At 42.7% G+C, this 20,526-nt stretch overlaps 1 protein-coding gene across 1 annotated transcript in view; it reads right to left on the bottom strand.

Annotated features, from left to right (window-relative positions):
* The window catches only part of LOC131886698 (uncharacterized), a 56,912-nt gene that overhangs the window by 24,938 nt on the left and 11,448 nt on the right, over positions 1-20,526 (bottom strand). Inside the window, 32 exon segments of the mRNA XM_059235098.1 lie at positions 1,668-1,897; positions 1,984-2,175; positions 2,258-2,470; positions 2,535-2,903; positions 2,977-3,164; positions 3,166-3,472; positions 3,545-3,766; positions 3,832-4,185; positions 4,245-4,433; positions 5,071-5,394; positions 5,464-5,633; positions 6,384-6,701; positions 7,605-7,740; positions 7,857-8,047; positions 8,116-8,335; positions 8,704-8,783; positions 8,846-9,002; positions 9,076-9,153; positions 9,216-9,298; positions 9,748-9,886; positions 9,946-10,905; positions 10,977-11,753; positions 12,107-12,217; positions 12,456-12,497; positions 12,575-12,727; positions 12,803-13,576; positions 14,655-15,608; positions 16,795-17,172; positions 18,379-18,885; positions 18,971-19,405; positions 19,888-20,181; positions 20,270-20,519. Coding sequence (XP_059091081.1) covers positions 1,668-1,897; positions 1,984-2,175; positions 2,258-2,470; positions 2,535-2,903; positions 2,977-3,164; positions 3,166-3,472; positions 3,545-3,766; positions 3,832-4,185; positions 4,245-4,433; positions 5,071-5,394; positions 5,464-5,633; positions 6,384-6,701; positions 7,605-7,740; positions 7,857-8,047; positions 8,116-8,335; positions 8,704-8,783; positions 8,846-9,002; positions 9,076-9,153; positions 9,216-9,298; positions 9,748-9,886; positions 9,946-10,905; positions 10,977-11,753; positions 12,107-12,217; positions 12,456-12,497; positions 12,575-12,727; positions 12,803-13,576; positions 14,655-15,608; positions 16,795-17,172; positions 18,379-18,885; positions 18,971-19,405; positions 19,888-20,181; positions 20,270-20,519 — 9,795 coding nt within the window.

The following is a 20,526-nucleotide window of genomic DNA, read 5'->3' as shown; positions in this document are numbered from 1 at the left end:
GCAGTGATTGAACAAGAAACTCCTGTGGGGTGGCGACCTATTGGATTCTATAGCCAAAAGCTCAAGCCTCCGGAACAATGATACTCAACCTATGACCATGAACTCATGGCTATACACTTGGTGACTCGCAAGTTTGAACATATCATATCTGGAATCCCTGAGAACTTGTTGCACGTGCTCACAGACCACAAACCTTTGGTATTTGCCTTCCAGCCAACAGCCACGCTTAAAGCCACGGAGTGCAAGAAAGTCACAAGATGGCTGAGTGATATCAGCGAGCTCACCACCGACATCCAACACATTGAAGGGGCTGCAAACGTAGTGGTGGACGCCCTTTCTCGAAAACCAATCAGTGCGGCCTGTATCTCCGACTTGAACAAACCCATTGCCGACTCACAAACAGCTCTTGGTCTTTATCAAGACCCATTCACTCCTTCATTACCGGATCATTGGGAAGAACAATGGATTGCTGGAACATATATCATGGTTGACATTCCAGGGCCCCAACCCAGACCCGTCATGCCAGAAGACATGGCCCGCACAGTTTGAGTCTTTACACAACATGACCCATCCTGGCAGCAAGGCCACCAAGTAACTGATTGCTTCCCGCTATGTGTGGCCATCCATGGCCAAAGACATTGCTGGGTGGGTTTGCTCGTGCGGCCATTGTCAGGCATTCAAGATCACAACACACACAGGAACAGCTCTCCACCATCCTGAACATCCGCCTTCCACCAAATTTGCTGAGCTGCATTTCGACCTCAGAGGTCCATTACCCTATAGCAAGGGTGCTTGTTATCTCCTCACGGAAGCGGATAGGTTCTCCCGATGGCCTGAGGCATTTCCGTTGCCCAACATTGAAGCTGCCATGTGTGCCGAGGCGTTGCTTGGTGTCTGGGTCCAGAGAAATGGTGTTCCGGTCTCCATAGTCACAGACAGAGGTAGTCAGTTCACCTCCGACCTTTGAGACGAGCCGACGCGCCTGCTGGGGACTTCCCACAACAACACCACCTTGTACCACCCACAGGCCAATGGAATGGTGGAGCGATTTCACTGACAACTGAAGAATTCCCTCAGGGCCCGCCTCATCACTGACCAATGGTCCCAGGAACTGCCCCTCATCATGCTGGGGCTGGGAGAGGCTGTGAAAGCCGACCATGGTTGCTCGCCTTTTGACATGGTATTCGGGGAGGCCGTTTGTCTCCCTGCAGGATTCTTTGAGTCCCCAGCACCTAACTCATCTCATGCCTACCTGTCTTATCTGCGAGACACTGTACGGTCCCCAACATTCTTGGAACCGAGTTGGCATGCATCGGCGTGAGGAGCCAGAGTGAATCAACAATGCCCTATATTCCTGCACACACGTTTACGAACAGGTTGACTCAGTGAAGCCCCTGTTGCAATGGCCTTACAGGGGACCATATTTGGTGNAACATTATGCAATGAATATCACATCTTAAGTGGCATGGTGTGATGGTTGGATCAGTATTTGTAACAAGCATTTCTCGTCAACACTACCCATCTTTCAGGGTACACATCAACATGTAGATAAGTCTGTAACATCTCAGGGCATGAAATATAAATTTCCACATGATGACTTACTACAGTAACGCGAATCCACTGTAAAAAGACTTGGATCCAAGTCTATAAAAATTCTAGTCTCAAGCTATGATGATTAACTTACGTCTTTCACAACTGGTCTCAGGGGATCCAATGTAACCATTTGGACATGAGCACTCTGGTTTGTGCCGAATCACGACACATGTGGCTAAGGGAGCACACACATTGTCCTTGGCACATGGGTTAATACATCTTTTGTTGACACATGCATTGAAATCAGGACAATCCGATGAACTAGAGCAGCCGGATGCAACCGGTTCAGTAATTGGAGGAGGTGCTGAAATATGGGTTTTAGTACAACAGGCATGCAATTCAGAATTTCATGCAGTGGCACACACAAACAGAGAGCCAAAGGTGACTTACGAAGAGTGCATTGGAAGTCCGGATTCCCTGTAAAACCAGAAGGGCAAGAACATTGTGCCTGATGGTAGGTGGCAGAGCAGACAGCCCTAGTTCCGCAATCTTTGAACAAGCATGCATTCTGACAACTCCCCTCATGACACATATCAGGATCGTCGCAATCTTGGTGGACAGTACATTCAGTCACTCCGGTCACTAATAGCAAAATGAAGCAACCATGACAGTAATGATTCTTAGGCTCTTAAAGCCATATCAATCAGAGCAATCTGACTCTCACCTTTTTCACACCTGTCTTGGCCAACGTTCAACGTTCCGGCGGGACAAATACATGCTACTGAGGTCATGTGATTGAATGACTCTGTGACATGGCATTGCAAATCACCCGTACATGGGTTGTTGAAAAGGCAAGGATTCACACATTGGCTTCTAATGCAGCTATGTCTGCTTGGGCAATCCCCGTCAATCTTACATTCAGTTTCAATCGGCACGGCTAGAAAGGGTTCCGTTTGCGAGAATTGGTCCAATCAAAGATGATAATAAAAGACGTAGCTTACGTTTTGTTCCACAATAGACATTGCCATTGCCAAGTAGTGGTGGGGAACAAGAACATTGTTTCTTATGGTTGAAGGCTTCACAAACAGCCCCAACAGCACAAGAGTTGCCAAGGCAAACTGACTCACATTGTTGTAAGCCAAAGTTGCATTGCTGACTAGGACTGCAATCATTGTGCACCTGGCATTCAACTTCAATGCACCCAACAACGGCGTTCCCTTGCAATCCAGGAGGACAAAAGCAATGCGATCTGTGAGCAAAGGACTTGCAGAGTGCCCGGTTACCACATGAGGTTTCGAGACAAGGATCAAGGCATTTTTTCCCCACGCAAGCCTTATCTTGAGGACATTCATTGTTGGATTGGCATTCATCTGGTCAAAATGGTTCAAAATTAGCTGTGCCTCATATGAGGCAAGATTTTTATTACCCAACAATTTCACTTACAAGTAAAACATTCCTGAAATGGATTGCCAGCCCAGCCTTCTTTGCATTTACAGATGGCTCTGTGATACTTGGAAACGCATTCTGCGTTTAAACCGCATGGGCTATCCTGATTGGAGCAAGGGTTCTGGCACTGGCCATTGTAGCAAGCCTCATTATCTTGGCAAGAAGTGTCTGACAGACAGCCCTCAACGACTAAAAGGCAAACCATGATTGTGTTTCACAATTCAATTCAATCCATGTTACTTCTCAGCCATCAGCAATATCAATTGCTCTCTACAACCGTCCTCTTATTGCTTACTTGGCAAACATTTAGTGAAAGGATCGCCGGTCATTCCTTGTGGGCAGGTGCACGTTGCTTGGTGATTTCTCACAGAACATTGTGCAAGTGGTGCGCAAGGATTGGATTCTATGCACGGATTGACACATGCTGCATTTGCACATGACTGCGATGGAGGACACTCTGAGTGAGAGGAACATCCAATTTCCACAGGAACAACTACAACCAAGGGCAAGGGATTCAAACTACAATAATCTCTTAATCAACTTCTATGCGCCTTTGAAGTCATACCTTGGATTTTACATTCTTGCAAGGAATCGCCTTCGTGGCCATCCTTGCATTTACATGTCATTAAGCGCTTAGGGAGGGTGTCATGGACCTTACAATCTGCGTTTATGCCACATGGTGCATTTTGCACACACGGGTTTTTACACTTGCCACCAAAGCATGCCAGCTTGGTTGGACAATCTGCATCTGTTTGGCACCCAGAGTCATCAATGGTGGCTTCAAGTGCTAAAGGGAGAACACAAGGGTTGCAAGAAAATGTTCTAGCAATAGAAACACCGTTTTAAGCTCACCTGGAGAGCATAGACCAGAAAAGAGGTCATTTTGATACCCAGGAGGGCAAGTGCACTTGGCTTGATGATTGGTCACTATGCATTCTTCTCCTGCATTACAATTGCAAGGATCTTCACATTTGAAGCTACGACATGCTAGAGTTGTTGGACAATCCTCATGTACTTTACACTCATACCGCTGGCAGCTGTCATAAGGGTTGCCTTCATACTGAACATCACAGATACAAGTGGGGATGTGATTTCGAGTGTGACAGACTGCATTGAGACCACACACTTGGAAAGGACAAGGGTCTCGGCACTCTCTCTGGATGCAGGCTTCATTATTTGGACATGCAGTATCAGCGGTACAGCCAACTAAAACAAAATTCAGGTTAGTCATGCAAGGGTGAGCAGAACAGGCGCACTAGACTTACTCTCAATGCACGCCACGTTAGGGTCACCAGTTAGGTGTGATGGGCATGAACATAAGGGATTATGATTAACCACAGAGCACCTGGCCTCTCTCCCACATGTGAGAGATGTGCAAGGGTCAAGGCATTTCTGCTGGATGCAAGCCTCATGCAAGGGACATTGTGTATCAAACGTGCACTCTGGCTCTAGGGCTAGAATTGAAAGGCATTGCTGATAATAATCTTATGCATTCCAATAAAGTCTGGCAGGAATATGCTTTTTGAAACTGCATTCTGCAATAAACTCATGTCCCAGAGACAGCTAGTAAAACATCGATGCCCTACAAAATGTTGATTATGTGGACCAAAGCGTCACTTCAGACAGACAGGTATTGCTTGTCTCTAACGAAGCTGAAGGTCTTATGTGGTTACATACTCAATGTGTAGCCCTCATCATGACATCTATGAATTCAACTCTTGTTTACAAACCTCTAAAAGTTGAAGTTCATTCAGATCAACCACAAAGAACCAAGATTGGCTTTTCAATGAGTGCCATACGACAACCACTGTTAATAATGCACTACTTTGCCTTAACATTATGCAATGAATATACTGTTTTATCCTGTTGATGTGTGTTCTTAATATCGTTCTTTAAGCTTCTCACGCAGTAATCCGTCTGTTTTTTGTGAAAGAACAAATGTTCGTAGATTATAAAATCCCTGAATATCTGTCCATGGTAGTCGCCCCGGTCGGTGGTATTGGGTTGATATGACCTTGTCGAGTTTTGATATAGCCATGAATTTTTGTGATTTGGTTTGTTGTAGTTTTAAAGAAAACGTGTTCGACCTACCTGGATCACATCTGAAAAATGGATCTCCTTGGAGTCCCTCTGGGCAAGAGCATATTGCACTATGGTTGATCACATTGCACAGAGCACGAACACCACAGTTTCCAATGCAAGGGTCTGAGCATCTGTTGTTTGAAACGCATGCTTTGTTGATTGGACAATCTGAATGCTTGATGCACTCAAAATTACATGAAGTGTAGGGATCTCCGTAAAATCCTGGTAAGCATGTACAAATACAGTTGGATCCTGCTTGACGATGCTCCGTGTTTATACCACAAGGATCAGGGTAACAAGGGTCGATTGGTTCGGGCACCTTTGGCAAATTACCTAGAGACAAAAGGCAGTTTTATGTTTCACTTAAGTATTTAGTGATAGGACGTTCCCTGTGACACATACAATTGACAAGCGGATCTCCAATGTATCCTGGATAACACCGACAAATTGGATTGTGATTGTTAACACTGCAATCAGCATTTTGACCACACTGATCTTTGCAAGGAGAGATGCATCTATATCCAATGCAAGCCAAATGTTTGGCACAATCTTCATGAATAATACATTCTCTTCTGTAAATGAAATGAGAGTAGTTATGTGAGAGCTTGAAAAGCATTATGTAGCGACAAGTGGAGAAACGGAATCAAACGGAAATGAAAATTTGTCGTCTGTGAAACCGTTGGGCACTTTACCCAGAATGAGTGCATAACACGATCCAAAGATCTGGGCAAATAAACGAACTTGGACAACTTTAGGCCCAAAAGCAGGTTTAGGCAACTCAGATTTGGAGGCCAAAGTCATTCAGTTTTCTTTATCCACATAAGATTCGAGCCTTTGGCTCAGTCTGAATCAGCTAAACATTGAAGATGAAACAAAAGAGTAAAAACAAGTTTGTTGTCGTTTCCTACTGCAGCTGAATCGGTAACCATGGAACAGAGCTACTCCAGACGATTGAAGGCAGCGCCTCTACAACTAGAAACCATCCATACCCTATCAGCCGTTCGTTCAGTTGTCACCCGTCCGCCCAAAATCCGGTCTGGCTGTCTTACTTGTAGTGCAACCTCTTGGCCTTTCTTCGTCTGTGAGCCAAATAAGCTTTTGACGATGTAACTTTTGAACAAATCATAATGCAAGTAAATTCGAAAAAGGGTGATTTGCCTTTAATGGCAACGATGTAAAGTACTCCTTGAATTTGATTTTTAAAGGCCTCAGAACTGCTCCGACCCACGGCGGTGGGAAGTCCGTTGGAAGTCCTCATAGATTCTAATGGTCCATCATGCATTTTAATACATTTCTATCCCTAAACAGAGTTTGAAACTTACCTGCAGTTTGGTGGCCTATCGACGTATCCTTCCTCGCACTTGCATGCAGCGATATTGTTCTGTAACAAGCAGATTGAATTTTTTCCGCACACTTCACAAGGGTCTTTTTCTTCTTCCGTAATTAGTCCTATGGGCCCCTTGTTACATCCAGTGATTGCGTTACCCTCATATCCGGGAAAGCATTCACATTTGGGTTGATGGAGCTTAACATAACAATGGGTATTGCTCCCACAAGGACTTTGCAAGCAAGGGTCAACACAGTCATTGTTTATACAAGCCAAGTGCGGTCGACAATCCGAGTTGACAACACAAATTGCCCTAGAAAGAAATTGAAATCTCCAAATTATATTCCAAAAAAGAAAGAGCAAAAAGTAGTGTCAAATGAGTTGTACTGAATTTTGACTTTTACCCATCCGGGTCTCTTTTGTTTAGGTAGAAGTAGGTAGAAGCTCCACCACCATGATAAGAATTTTAAAGACAAAGGTGAAAAGGTTTGGTTCACCAAATCAAAGATACATTTAACAAGAGGATTGGACTTGATGATTGGTAAAGCTACGCCAACTCATGTTATAAATGTTTCTTCCACCGACAAAAATATTAGAAATGCTAAATCTGAAATGGAACAAGGATGCAAAAGTAGGCATTTACTCATTTTATTTCATGAAAATCCAAAGATCAAGTGCTAGGTGGATCAAAATATTGAGTGTTACCTTTCAATCCGTCCAATTGTTTGTTGATGATACCAGTTCAAGGTTAAATATGGAAAAGCCAAAGTCAAATCAAATTGTGTTAGGGTATATTTTAAGGCCGAAATCATTAGGAAAAAACCGGACATTTACAAAAGGACCATCCTGTACCAAGTACATATTTTTACCCTGAATGTGGAACTACTTGCTTTTACGCAGGCATCTTTCAAAGAGCATTTACAAAAAGGTAGAAGATCTAGCCCTTTTTGTGCACCAATCGTGTTTTTGAAGCCGACCGTGATAGACATAGAAATATTTCTTTATTGGTGGGTCGATTTTTCTATTAGAAAATTGAGCCTGTTAGCACTGATAGTACCTAAAGGAAATGCTTGTTCATTGCAACCCTCAAATTTACAAAGCCTTAGGGGTCGGAAATGAAGAAAATTATTCGTGCCTTTATTCGTGCCCCCATATTTGATCGGTATGATTAAATTGTCAATTCTAGGCACAAAGCAGGATTAAATATTGTTCTTACTGGCATTCTGGAGGGGATCCCACATATCCTGGTAAGCAAGAACACATGCAGAATCCATTGCGTTTTCGTTTCAAACTGTTGGGGCCACACTGATGCTGGGCGCAAGGGTCTTGGATTTCCTCAGTGATAATGCCACCTAATAAAATTGGGGTGAATTTGTGAAAAAGTAGTCCATCTGAACTTCCTCTCCTACTCGTATGGCATGCTGCATTCAACCTTTAGATCATGGCAGACTTGAAGTGTAATACGTACTCGGAGGTTTATGACACTCTACTTGAGGATTCCCTATGTAATCGTTCAGACACGAACAGCGAGCTTTGTGGTTGATGACGTTGCAAATGGCATTAATTCCACAAGCTTGGTTCTGCTCGCAGGGGTCACGACATTTATAGTCAATACATGCCAACGTTTTTGAGCAATCAGAATTCAACACACATTCTGGTCTGCAATTTGAAGAGAGTATTTGATGATATCTTGATACATTATTGAAAGCTTTGAAATGTGGCCGTACCTGCAGGATACAGATGGATCTCCTATGTAGCCTTCAAGACATTTACAAGTAGCAGAAACGCCATGCTCCATACACTGTGCATTAGACCCACAGGGATTCGGTTCACAAGGTGAAGTTTCCTCTTCGATGCCTTCAAGTTTAGGCACGCACCCCTCATTATATGGATCCCCAATAAAGTCACTCGGACAAGAGCAAATCGGTTGATGCCTTAAGACTTGACCTATTGAAAGAAGTGGAGAGAAGGCTACGATAAAATCAAAATTTGAAATACTATGCAACCAAGAATGGCCAGGTCTATGCGTCTTTGATCTATGATCAAATTAATGCCACTCTCGAAACTTTGCCCGAGACTCTAAAATGGGTTCTCAGGTGCGGTACAACTGTGCTGCTAAGAACAAAAAGTCTATGAATGAGATAAGCAATAACAAGGCTCCTGAAATGAACGCAAAACAATTAAAAATTGATCTTTGATTGTGAATTGTTGTGATTGAATAGCTTAGCACTATTATGAATTTTTCCCCATCTAGCAACAAAATAAAATCTTCAAGTTGGCAAGGCAGGGTGAGAAAGTCCAAATAAAAAGCTTACACTCAGCATTTCGTCCACAGACACCTGAACAAGGATCCACACACCTTTCCTCATTACACATTAAATGATTGGGACAGTCACTGAAATAAAACGAAATAAAACATTATTCTAGAATAAACAAGAATCCTAGAAATGGCCTTACGAGTTATCTGTGCATTCTGGTCGGCAATGAGGGGGATTTCCAGAGAATGATTCTTGGCATCTGCAAACAGCTACCCCTTGTTTTTCGTCACATACAGAGTTCGGTCCACATGGGTTTGGGTTGCATGGATCTGAAGGTTCCGTCTGAGGTGGTGGAGCTAAAAGAGTATTAAAGAGTTTAAAATGTACTGATGTTGGGCCGATAAGACGCGACATTGTGAACACCCTCACTTTTTTGGCATGACACGAAAGGATCGCCTCCAAATCCAAAAGGACATTGACACATCGAGAAGTGGTTTTTAACAATGCCTGAAAATGGAGGAGCCAATTTAGCTTGTGGCGTTAATCATTCAAAAAAACTGAACTCGTACACAATGCATTGGTTCCACAAATGTTGCCTAAGCACGGATCTTTGCACCTGAGGTCTTGGCAAGCCCTATCCAATGGACATTGACTGAAAAGATAGAAGAATATGGGTATGACTATGAACATTGCTATGAACAATTGTGCATATCGCTAGGCTTGGATCACCAATGTTTCTAAACTTGAATCTTATTCAAAACAATCAACTCTAAAGCGCAGCGCAAAGCCAGTCCATCTTTGTTTCGCTTGACCTGGAAAGTTTATAAGAGCTAGAGCTTCATATACATGTCAAAGATATCACACAGTACAGTGACGTCATTTTAAGCTCGACTCATGTTTATGAACTGAGTCCTCAAGAGCATTCAGTTGTGCTTTGTTTCATAAGCGGTTAAAAAACCAGAATCGTATGAAGATTCTTTTACAAAATGACAAAAAAGTTACGCTCAAATCACCAAACTCCTGCACTCCTTTGGATGGAAAATACAGCCTTGTGGATATCAGGATGTTAAAAAGGAAAGTCGAGAGCTACGTAGAACTCACCTATTTATTAAGCATTCTGGTTGGCAATTAGGCGGTTCTCCGATGGTTCCCGGTTCACATGAGCAAGCACAGCCCCCAGTTCTCAACACCTTCTTCCGACTGTATGGGCCACATGGGTTTCCTTCGCAAGGGTCAGACTCTGCAAACCAGTTCAGGTTATTGTAAAATGATTCCAGCGATACGCAAATGAGCCATTACCTATTGGATCTGTAGGCGGCGTGTAGGGAAAACAAACTTCGAATGGATTTCCAGTCGTATCTTTTGGACAGAAGCAAACAACTGCATGATTGTTGACGGTACATTCGGCCTCTTTGCCGCAAGTCCCAATGCAGGGATCCACACATTTATTTCTTAAGCATGTGCGATCGGCTGGGCAATCCACGTTGGTAATGCATTCAGGTCGGCATTCCACATAAGGGTCGCCAATGTATTCCTCGGGGCAGGAACAAATTGTGTGATTGTTGGGACGAACGTTGCAGTCGGCGTTAACCCCACAAGCTGAACAAGGATCTGCCTCAAGAGGTTCGATTTCTTGGGGCAAGCAAATGTCGAATGGATCTCCTCTCATTTCTTTCGGGCAAGTACAAATCACCTTGTGATTTTTTGTCTGGCATATTGCGTTGATTCCACACACGTTACTGCACGGGTCAATACACTTGTCTTGATGACAAATATGGTTCGAGTTGCATTCATCATCTAAAACACACTCGGGCCGACAAAAGGGAGGGTCCCCCACAAATCCGGCCCGGCAACGACACTTCTCTTGTCCCCCAAGGAGTGTGCACTCCGAATTGGGACCACAAGGTGAAGGTATACAAGGTTGGCGAATGGGAGGCTTTATGATTTGTTGGCATCTTTTGTATGGATTGCCAGTGGTGCCATCGGCACACACGCACACTGGTTTGTGTTGAACAACTTGACACTGAGCATCTTGGCCGCAAGTATTGACACAAGGATCAACGCATTTGCCGCGAAGGCAATGCAGATTTGATGGGCAATCCTGCTGAAGTACACACTCAGGTCGGCAATTTGGTGGCCCCCCAAGAAAACCCTTTTGACATGAGCAAACCTCCCGGTCAGATTTAACTTCACATATTGAGTTCGGTCCACAAGGGTTGGGGCGACAATCCGGTACGTCAATTTGTGGTTTTACATACTCTAAAAAGTAAACGGCCACATATTAGGCACATTTTTAGACAATATTTCGACAAACATGTTTTGTTACCCACCAAAGCATCGATAGTAAGGATCTCCTTTGTAGCCTGGTTTGCATGTACATTGGACCTGGTGATTTATCACTTGGCACTCTGCGTCGACAGCACATCGCTCTGGGCAGGGATTCACACATCGTTGTTGATCACATATCTCTGAATCATAACACTTTTGATTGCTCTGACATTCAGGTTGTGGTCTGATGGGAGGCTTGGGAGCATCATCACGTACACATTGTCGGTAGGGATCTCCCTTAAAGAACTCCTTACAAGTGCAGGTCGGCTTATGGTTAGACACTGCACATTCTGCTCCAATTCCACAGAAGCCAGGGCATGGGTCCTGACATTTCAAGTTTTTGCAACTCCCGTCACTTGAGCAATCCTCGTCAGTATAACATTCCGGCTGGCATCCTTGATCTGGATCACCAAAGTAACCCTCCCAGCATGTACACAAAGGTTGCTGATTTTCATTGACATTGCAAAAAGTATTGGGACCACATGGTGAAGGTCTGCAGACATCTATTTTCGTGTCTTGGTTGGGTTTGCATTGAACATTAGCGTCACCAATGAAACCTAGAGGGCAGACGCATCTCCTTTCGTTGAGGACAACTAAGCAATTGGCCTCTTCTCCACAGGGGTTAGGGATACAAGGGTCGTCCGCTGGTTCGACGCATCCTAATGTCTCGGGATATTTTGGAACAAATCCTTTTTTGCACGTGCAAAGGGGTCTTTCATTGATGAATTGACAATTCATGTTGGGACCACATGTAGTGGGTCCACAGACTTCGTCTGGAACTAAAGGTATACAAGACTTTTTCAGTAGGGACTCATACGAAATGTCACAATAAACCTCCTCACTTTATAGCAACAAATACTGGTTATGATAAGACAAAGTTGAAGTTTCATAGACGCTCTGACTATCTACAAAGTAGTGAGAAAGCATTTTCCATCCAGCTTTGTTTGCTAGTGAGAGAAGTGGACATGGAGGCTTACAACAAGATCTATGTACATAGAAGCGATGAGCTCGAGTAGGACATTGCCTTATGTACATGGGATGTGAATGGTTTGCATTTTCTTCGGTTAACTTTGGACAATCTTCGGACAATGATATGTATCCTCATCGTAGATAGATCAAGACGCTAACTCACCACACTCTTCTAAGGGATTGCCTCTGGTGCCTTGTGGGCATTGACAGACTGCATTGCCTTGGACGTTATTACAAATCGCATCCTGACCGCACGGTGAAATTGAACATGGGTCTGAAAATGTCGAAGCACCAAATTAGAGATGAACGCGTTGGAAATTAGAATTCTTACCTTAAATTTTGTCAATACCTTGAACCAACTTTTATGGGTTAGTATTAGTTGAATGACGCAATAACCAATTATTAACTTCAGAACATGAGCAATATTTAACATTTGACCCATGACCATTCGGAAACAATTATTTTGATGTTATTAGGTGCCCCAACGGTTAAAGTTGAAAAATATGTCTCACCTGGATAACAAGTTCCCTGATTTTCGCACTCTAAACCTTGGACTAAAATTGGAAAGATTAGCGATTGGAAAGAGACATTATATTGGGAAGAAGATATTACTCGACAGAGAGAGGCTTACTTTCTATGGGAACACATTGAGGTTGATGGTCGAAAACTGTGCACTTTTCATCGATGAGACAGGGTGGATTTTTTGTTTGACAAGGATTTAGACATTGCCCATTCTCACATGCCTGCTTGGATGGACACTCTTGGTTTGATTGGCAAAAGCTTTCTATAAAAGCAACAAACTAATCAATTTCAACAGCTAACTAAGATAACAAAAAACAGACATATTAGTCCTACAAACCTTTGGCTAGGCAACCGTAGTTTGCATCAATCACGAATCCGGGAGGACAGAATTTGCAGACGGGAACATGATCTTCAACAACGCATGGAGTATCGTGTGCGCAAGGATGATCCGAACAAGGATTAACGCATTGATATTTCCGGCATGCCAAATTAGCAGGGCAGCCGCCGTTGTTTAAGCAAACTGATACACTTACATCGCACCCCTTGGTGCAGATGCAAAGTGGTTGATGGTTTAACACTTGGCAAGACTTGCCATTAGGGCATGATACACCTCGGCAAGGGTTGCGACAAGATCCTTGCTCACAAGTTAACGTGTTAGGGCACTCTTCTTCTCGCTGGCATTGGTTAAGCTGCTTCGGACAAACAAGTTCTCCAAATGAGTTGATGGAAAGTTTTTCTTTACACACGCAAGTGGGTTTGTGGTTTCTGGTGATGCATCTCTCATGGTCTTCACATTTGTATGATCCACATGGATCTTCACAAGCCCCACGAATACATTGTTGATTGAGTGAACATTCAGCGTCCCGACCGCATTCTCGACCAGAGGGATTCTCAGGCGTGTGTGGCTGGGCGAGACAATTCGGAGAGGGGCTGCACATTTCATTGGGATCGCCACTGTAACATTCCGGGCATTCGCACAAAGGGCGGTGATTAAAAACGTTGCAGATCGCGTTTTCCCCACACGAGCCACGAAGATTGCAAGGATTCAAACAAGCCCCGTTAACGCACAACTTATCCAGAGAGCAATCGTAATCAGCCTTGCAAGTTTTATCTGGAACAACCCAAATGAGACGTTATGAGTAGGCTAGGCTTTTGTGGTTGAAACTGTGTGCCAGACGTTGATTCGTATCAATATGAATTCATTTTACAGTTTCACTCATGGCACATCAATAGAGTGGTGGGATTTTGTGCTCGATCTATCTACCCATAGTTGGTTTAAAGGATTCAATCTCATATTCCCCAAATCGATCCTTTTTTCAAATAAACACAGGGCAAACTGTTGCTGGCTTTTTGCTCTGAAAATCTCTTGTTCAAGCAGATAATGACGACAAGTTCCACTTTGAAAAACCAAAGACAGATTTAGAAAGGGTGTTCCTGATAATGAACCGGCTACCAATACATCCCCTTTTTCTTTAAGTTAACTTTCATTTCGACGACCATTTTTAACTTGGTACTTAACTTAAATGATATCCAATTGTTAGGTAATCAAAACCAAGATATTAACTTTCAATGGCAAGATCTCTAAAATCAACGACACTTACTGGAATATTTGAGAAGAAATGATAATCATAGCGGAAAACCCCTGATGTACTAATAAAGAATGTGTGTATAAAGCTCATATACTATAAAGCTCAATTACTACATTCAGAATACAATTGATGTTTGGTGCCAAAACAATGGATTTTGAAAGATGAGAAAAAGTATTTGAATCTAAAGCATCAAAAAGTTTGTGTGAGCTTCGTCCGTTTAAAGTGCGATTTCGGAACATCTTCAGTGCTCAAAAGCCCCAGCCTGAACGAGAGTTCATCTTCATTTTTATACGTGCTACCCTCTACGCTCCTCTAACTGCGATTTGGGCTGATTTAGATGAATCAACTTTTCAGTCATAGGATAAATGCTACCATTAAAAGGACATTATTACAGAAATGAATACCACTTCAAACTATGGGAAGATTCCACTCGACCATGATTTTTTTTGTTCAGTATGATTGTCATGTGAAAAATCAACACCATATTATGTGCTTGCAAGAGCAGACAAAAGGCGTCATGAAATAGTACAATCTCGTGACAGCCGTGGTGTGGTTCGAGTTTTTCGCTCTCCTTACTGTCATAACCCCCAATTGACGTACCATTAGCTTCGCATCGAATGTTAGGATCTCCGAAAGGCAACTCATCTGGACACGAACAATTTGGGTCACTATTCTCATCCACTTGACAGAGAGCGTTCGTTCCACATGTCATTGAAGAGCATGTAACCTTCGTTTCCGGACATTGACAGCCTAAGAACGCGTCCCCTTGACATCCTTGGTAACACTGACAGTCATGGCCTCCGAGTTGATCAATACAGTGAGCATTTTCACCACATTCGTGACCCGTAGAACAATCGTCTTGATCTTGAAAGCACTCCTCGAGAGCATTTCCAAAGAATCCGGGTGGGCAAGCACAATTTATCTTGTGGCTGTGCATACGACACTCTGCATTCTTGCCACAAGAATCTGACGAATGACACACGTTGACGCATTTGCCGTCTTGACAAGATTTGTCATTCGAGCAATCTTGATGATTCGTGCATTCAGTCTTGGTACATCCTCCGGAAGATAAGCGCTGAAAGCCTTTGTTGCACAAGCACAAAGGTTTGCGTGCATTCACCTGACACGATTCATTTGGTCCGCAAGATTTCTCGTGGCATATGCTGCTACATTTTTGATCTTTGCAAAATTCATCCCTGGGACAATCGCTATCAGTGGAACATCCTCCTTGGCAAATGCCCCCAAAACAGGCTGTACCCGTTTGACATTCATTGGAGTGTACGCATTGCTGAGAACACACATTTTCTTGACATATCTCGCCACAACTACAATCCCTCGATGATTTGCAATTTCTGCCGCAGTATCCACTCTTGCATGATGTTTCAGGTGGACAAGAGTTTGGTTGGGAGGCAAGACATTTTGAATACGTTGGACGGCACTGATTGTATGGATCACCTTCTGTGCCTTGGGAGCAAGAACAACGGATTTGATGATTGTCCATTTCACAATTGGAACATTTCCCACAAACGTCCCTGCGTTGAGTGGTGCAAAGATCTGAAATACGACAGTGTAACAATGTACTTGTGATATGCAAGGTAGTGCTAGATTCGTGCCCCCTATTTTTGGAACCTTATTTTCTTCATCAATATAAGGCCATTCAATGAGCATTTAGAAAATGGGGTGTAACTAAATATTCGTTGATTGAATTCCAAGCAGTTTCGTGCTTAGCAACATGCATGGTACCCTGAATTGGTACAAATCAGAAAGTACGGTGGGAGGGCTTATTTGGCAAAAAATGAGCAAATCAAAAAAATGCGATAAAATCAAAAATAATAATGTTTTTTGTATAATTTCTTCTTTGGCAACAAAACTAGACGTTTTTCTTTAATTTCATTAAAAAAATCGCCTTTGACCTCAACAACAGCTTCCAGCTTTGCCCTGAATCTTGAGCAGGCCCTCTGGATCTCGTTCCTGTCCATGGAGGTCATCACCTCCTTGACCTTGACCATGACTGACTCAATTGTGTTGTGTGGTTTCTTATTGACATCTTTTACAACCATGCCCCACACATAATAGTCGAGAGGATTGCAATCTGGACTCCCAGGAGGCCAGAAGTCCTTCTCGTAGAATTCTGGCACGTTCTCCTCCAACCAATTCTGGACTTAATTGGCGTTGTGCAGCCCTTTTCAAAGAAGTAAGGAGGTATGACGTCACCCTCATTGCTCACTACGCCCAAGACCATGACGTGAGCAGGGAATTTGGTGGACATCACAATGGGAACCTCCTCTGGGTCTTCACAGAGCCATCTGTTGTTGCTTCTGTTAATTTTTTGGTCTTGATTAAAATTTTTCTCATCCCTGAAGAAGATCAGTTGATTTGAGACTCTCGGATGTTTGAGCCGATTCAGAAGGCAACTTGCTTTAAGAAATCTTCTTTCTTTCATCTCCAGTGACAAAAACTGGCCTCTGCGCAGCACCTACGATCGGTATCTGATGTCTTCTTTCACAATACGTCGGGCTAACCAATCACTCACCTCAAGTTCTCTTGCAATGGCATCCTACTCTTTCGACATTACGAATCCAATCAAATTTATTTGTTTACGTATAAACCAGTTAAGCGCCATTATTTTTATGGTAGGTTTGACATTTAATTCTATTTAGCCAAATAAGAGTTATAATGTACAAAAATCTTTGCCATATAAGCCCTCGCACCCGTAGAGAGCGAGGGTGCAAGCACTTACCTTGGCATTTCCCTTGAATGCAGGCCTCATTTCTGCTGCAGTTGCCATTTTCGGAACATCCCGGCACACATTTGCGGTTGGCGCAAATTAAGCCTGCTTCGCATTGGGAATTAGCACTACATATTTGAACACAGGTTTTGTTATGACAAATTTCGTTTTGCAAGCAATCTTTTGGCGATTGACAACTTGGCACACATAATCCTTGTTGACACTGGGACGAAATGGGGCAATCGGGTGTCGTCGAGGAGCACTGCACGCGCTTGGGTTGGCATCGCTCAATGGGATTGCCATCCATACCATCTGGACATGAGCACAAAGCTGTATGACCTTTGGTGCGGCAATTGGCGTTTACTCCACAAAAGCTGATCTGACAGAGGTCTGTAGACATAGAGATGCGTTAAAATAGGAAGGAAGCCCTCTCTTTGAATGAAGATCTACCACGGTGTTCAAAAAGCCCTATCAAGTTTCCAGAGAAATTCCCAAACAAAAATTGGCATTTTTCTACCTGAAGAAGTCATAGGGAACAACTTTAATTTTATGGAATTCTAGTCCACATAAAAAACTTACATACCTAAAAACATTATAAAAACTAAAATTTTCAAAAACCTAGTCAATGTAAATTAGAAGCACACTTAGTTAGCTCTTGAATGTAATTTCCCACATCATCTATTTCATCGCTACTTAATTACATCGAATTTAGTGGTCCAAATTTCATCGTTTTTAGCCCCAAAATGCCCCGGTTATATATTAATTCAATTTCCCAAAGATATAATATCGATTTTCACTATCGCAAAAATGAAAGATTATTTTTCCATTTCTTGCATAAGTTCAAATTAAGTTAAAACCTTGCACAACCATATCTAAAACCCTCAAAAAGCAGATTTTTGAAAATTCATTTTTAAAAGCGTCCAAGGTACATTTAGTTGAGTGGTCACTGAAAATTTCACAAATCTCAATGAAGCCTTAAAGAAGCTATTTTCAATCAGTTTCAACAAAGTCTTCAAGAAACGACAAAATCTATAACATTGTCTGTTGTATGTACCGTCTTCAGAATTCAAGTGCATGCATAACTAAGTGTAGGTACACATGATGATTGTAAAACACATTTTCAAAGATTACACTTTTAGTGTGTTTTAAGTGACATTATATGGCATTTTTAGCTATTGTGAGACTATGTAAGAAGAGGAAAAATATTCTTTTGTATTTGTGATATTGAAAATCGATATTAATTCTTTCGTAAATTGAATTAACATATAACCGGGGCATTTTGGGGCTAAAAACGATGAAATTTGGGCCACTAAATTCCATGTTACTAAGAAGCGGTGAAACAGATGATATCATAATTCATATTCAAGAGGTAACTAAATGTGCTCCCAACTTACATTGAGTAGGTTTTTGAAAATTTTAGTTTTTATAATGTTTTTAGGTATGTAATTTTTTTATGTGGGCTAGAATTTCATAAACCAATAAAATCAAAATTGTTCCCCATGATTTTCTGAGGGAGAAAAATGCCAAGATGTGCTTGGGAATTTCCATCAAAACTTTAAAGGGTATTTTTACCACTGTGCTACAGTATTTGCATACCTATGCATTTGCCGTCATGGCAGCCCTGCGTGTCAGGACAATCTGAGTTTGAGCGACAGCCAGATATGCAAGCCATCCCTTGGCAGATTTCTGTTCTCTGGCACTGAGAATCATGAGTGCACACTTCTTTGCACACCTTTCCATGGCAAAGCTCATTGACGTCGCAGTCCTGATCGACTTGGCACACTGCTTTGCAAAACGACTCCACACAAAGATAGTTTTCTGGACATTGTTTGTTGCCGGAGCAAAACGATGGCACCTTGGTGCAAGCGACTTCTGGGGACGGGTTTGGAATAAAACCTGGGCTACAAACGCAATGAGCCTCTTGGTTTAGCACTTGACATTGGGAGTTAGGGCCACAATGATCCAAATCACAAGGGTCTTGGCAATGATTCTTGATGCAGTTTTGAGACTGTGGGCAATCCTTGTTTGTACTACAGCCTACTTTACACATTCGATCCAAGCATGCGTGACCCAAAAAGCAATCGTTGTCTACTCCACAAGTTACTAAAATCAAACAGAGATTGCGCATCAACACATCATCTCTTACCTTGTTGCCAATAGCAGTACGTAGATGATGAGGACTACTTACATAGACAAGTGCCCTGGTCACATCGCTCATTGATTGCACAATCGTGGTGGGTGGCACAATTAGCCATACAGATGCTCAAATGGCACTTCATGTTAATTGGACAATTTGAATCCGTGGCGCAAGTTGACGGAATTCGAACGCATTCAACCATGGGATTGCCGGTGAACCCTGGAGGGCATGAGCACATTTGCTGGTGGTTTCGAGCACTACAGAGAGCGTTGACACCACAGGCACCGGGTTGCTCGCAAGGGTCTCGACACTCTGAACGTGCACAAAATTGTTCCTCCTTACAATTTAGATCCACTAGACACGATTTTTCGACGGGCTTGACACATTTGTAGTTTTCGCATTTGTCGTCACCCGGACATTCCGAGTTCCGATCGCAATCTTTTGCAAGACAGCCCAGTTTTTCGTTGTAAGGATCTCCATGAAATCCTAAAAAACGATGCAAATAATTAGTATTCATCTTGTCAAACGATGACAAAGCAATTTATGTGGTTTGTTTCATTGGTCTTTGGTCTACGCAGTCATCACCCACCATTGGTTCTAAAAGAACCTTCAATAAAATTCAATATTTGAGATCGGCTAAGTAACATTTGAAACAGGCGCTTAAAGATCACTTATTATGTGTTGTGAAGACACAGTAGTGTTTGAATTGATCCAATTGACCACAACAGCAAAATACTGACCACTCGACTTCATGAGTAGTCGAACAATAGGCAACAAAAACAGTAACACGACCCCTAACGGGGCTATGATCGCAAATCCTTATGCGAAATTTTGTTGTTGTAATGGGCAACATCGACGACCTTTACCATAGTACTTATCATTTCAATAGGACGTAGAAATCCTAGTCAAGCAAATGAATCTACAGCTGCCTGCCTATATACCATTAGTATTATTGAACATACAATTACCTGGGGGACATTCACAAACTCTGTTATGAGATGTTGCCCTGCAAAGAGCGTTCTTGCCACAAATGTTGGGAATGAGGCATATACTACGACACTCTTTAACTCCAATTGAATTTTCTTGGCATGTTTCCGAGGAATCGCAATCATTTTCGTTGGCACAACCATCTTCGGCCACACAGATACCTCCTCGACATAGAGTTTGACCAAAGCACCCGGATTGGGTGGAACACTTTGTCAAACATTCTCCGTTAACACACGCTTGGTCTGGCAAGCAATCACGCAAGGACGAGCATTTTCCTAAAATTCGTACAATGGGAGTGTTATGACAATATCATAGGGCTCTTCACTTAACAGTTTATGCATGTGCACATTCATGTCGACAAACCTGAACAAACACCGAAGGTGCAAATCATTTGAGAGAGGCACTCTTGATTTGATGAGCAGGATTGCATTGCGTTGCATCCAATTCGAGGATCCCCAGTGTGATCTGGGAGGCAACCGCAAGTGGGAGTGTGATTATCCATATGACATTGGCTGTTGGCCCCACAAATTCCGTCGAGTTTGCAAGCATCTACGCATTTGTTGTTTAAGCACGATTCTGCTGGGTTGCAATCCGCATTTTCTAAGCAATCAAACTGGTTG

Source organism: Tigriopus californicus, chromosome 9 (assembly GCF_007210705.1).
Source record: "Tigriopus californicus strain San Diego chromosome 9, Tcal_SD_v2.1, whole genome shotgun sequence".
Classification (NCBI taxonomy): domain Eukaryota; kingdom Metazoa; phylum Arthropoda; class Copepoda; order Harpacticoida; family Harpacticidae; genus Tigriopus; species Tigriopus californicus.
The sequence above is the reverse complement of the archived record's forward strand: the minus strand, read 5'-3'. Positions and strand labels throughout refer to the sequence as shown.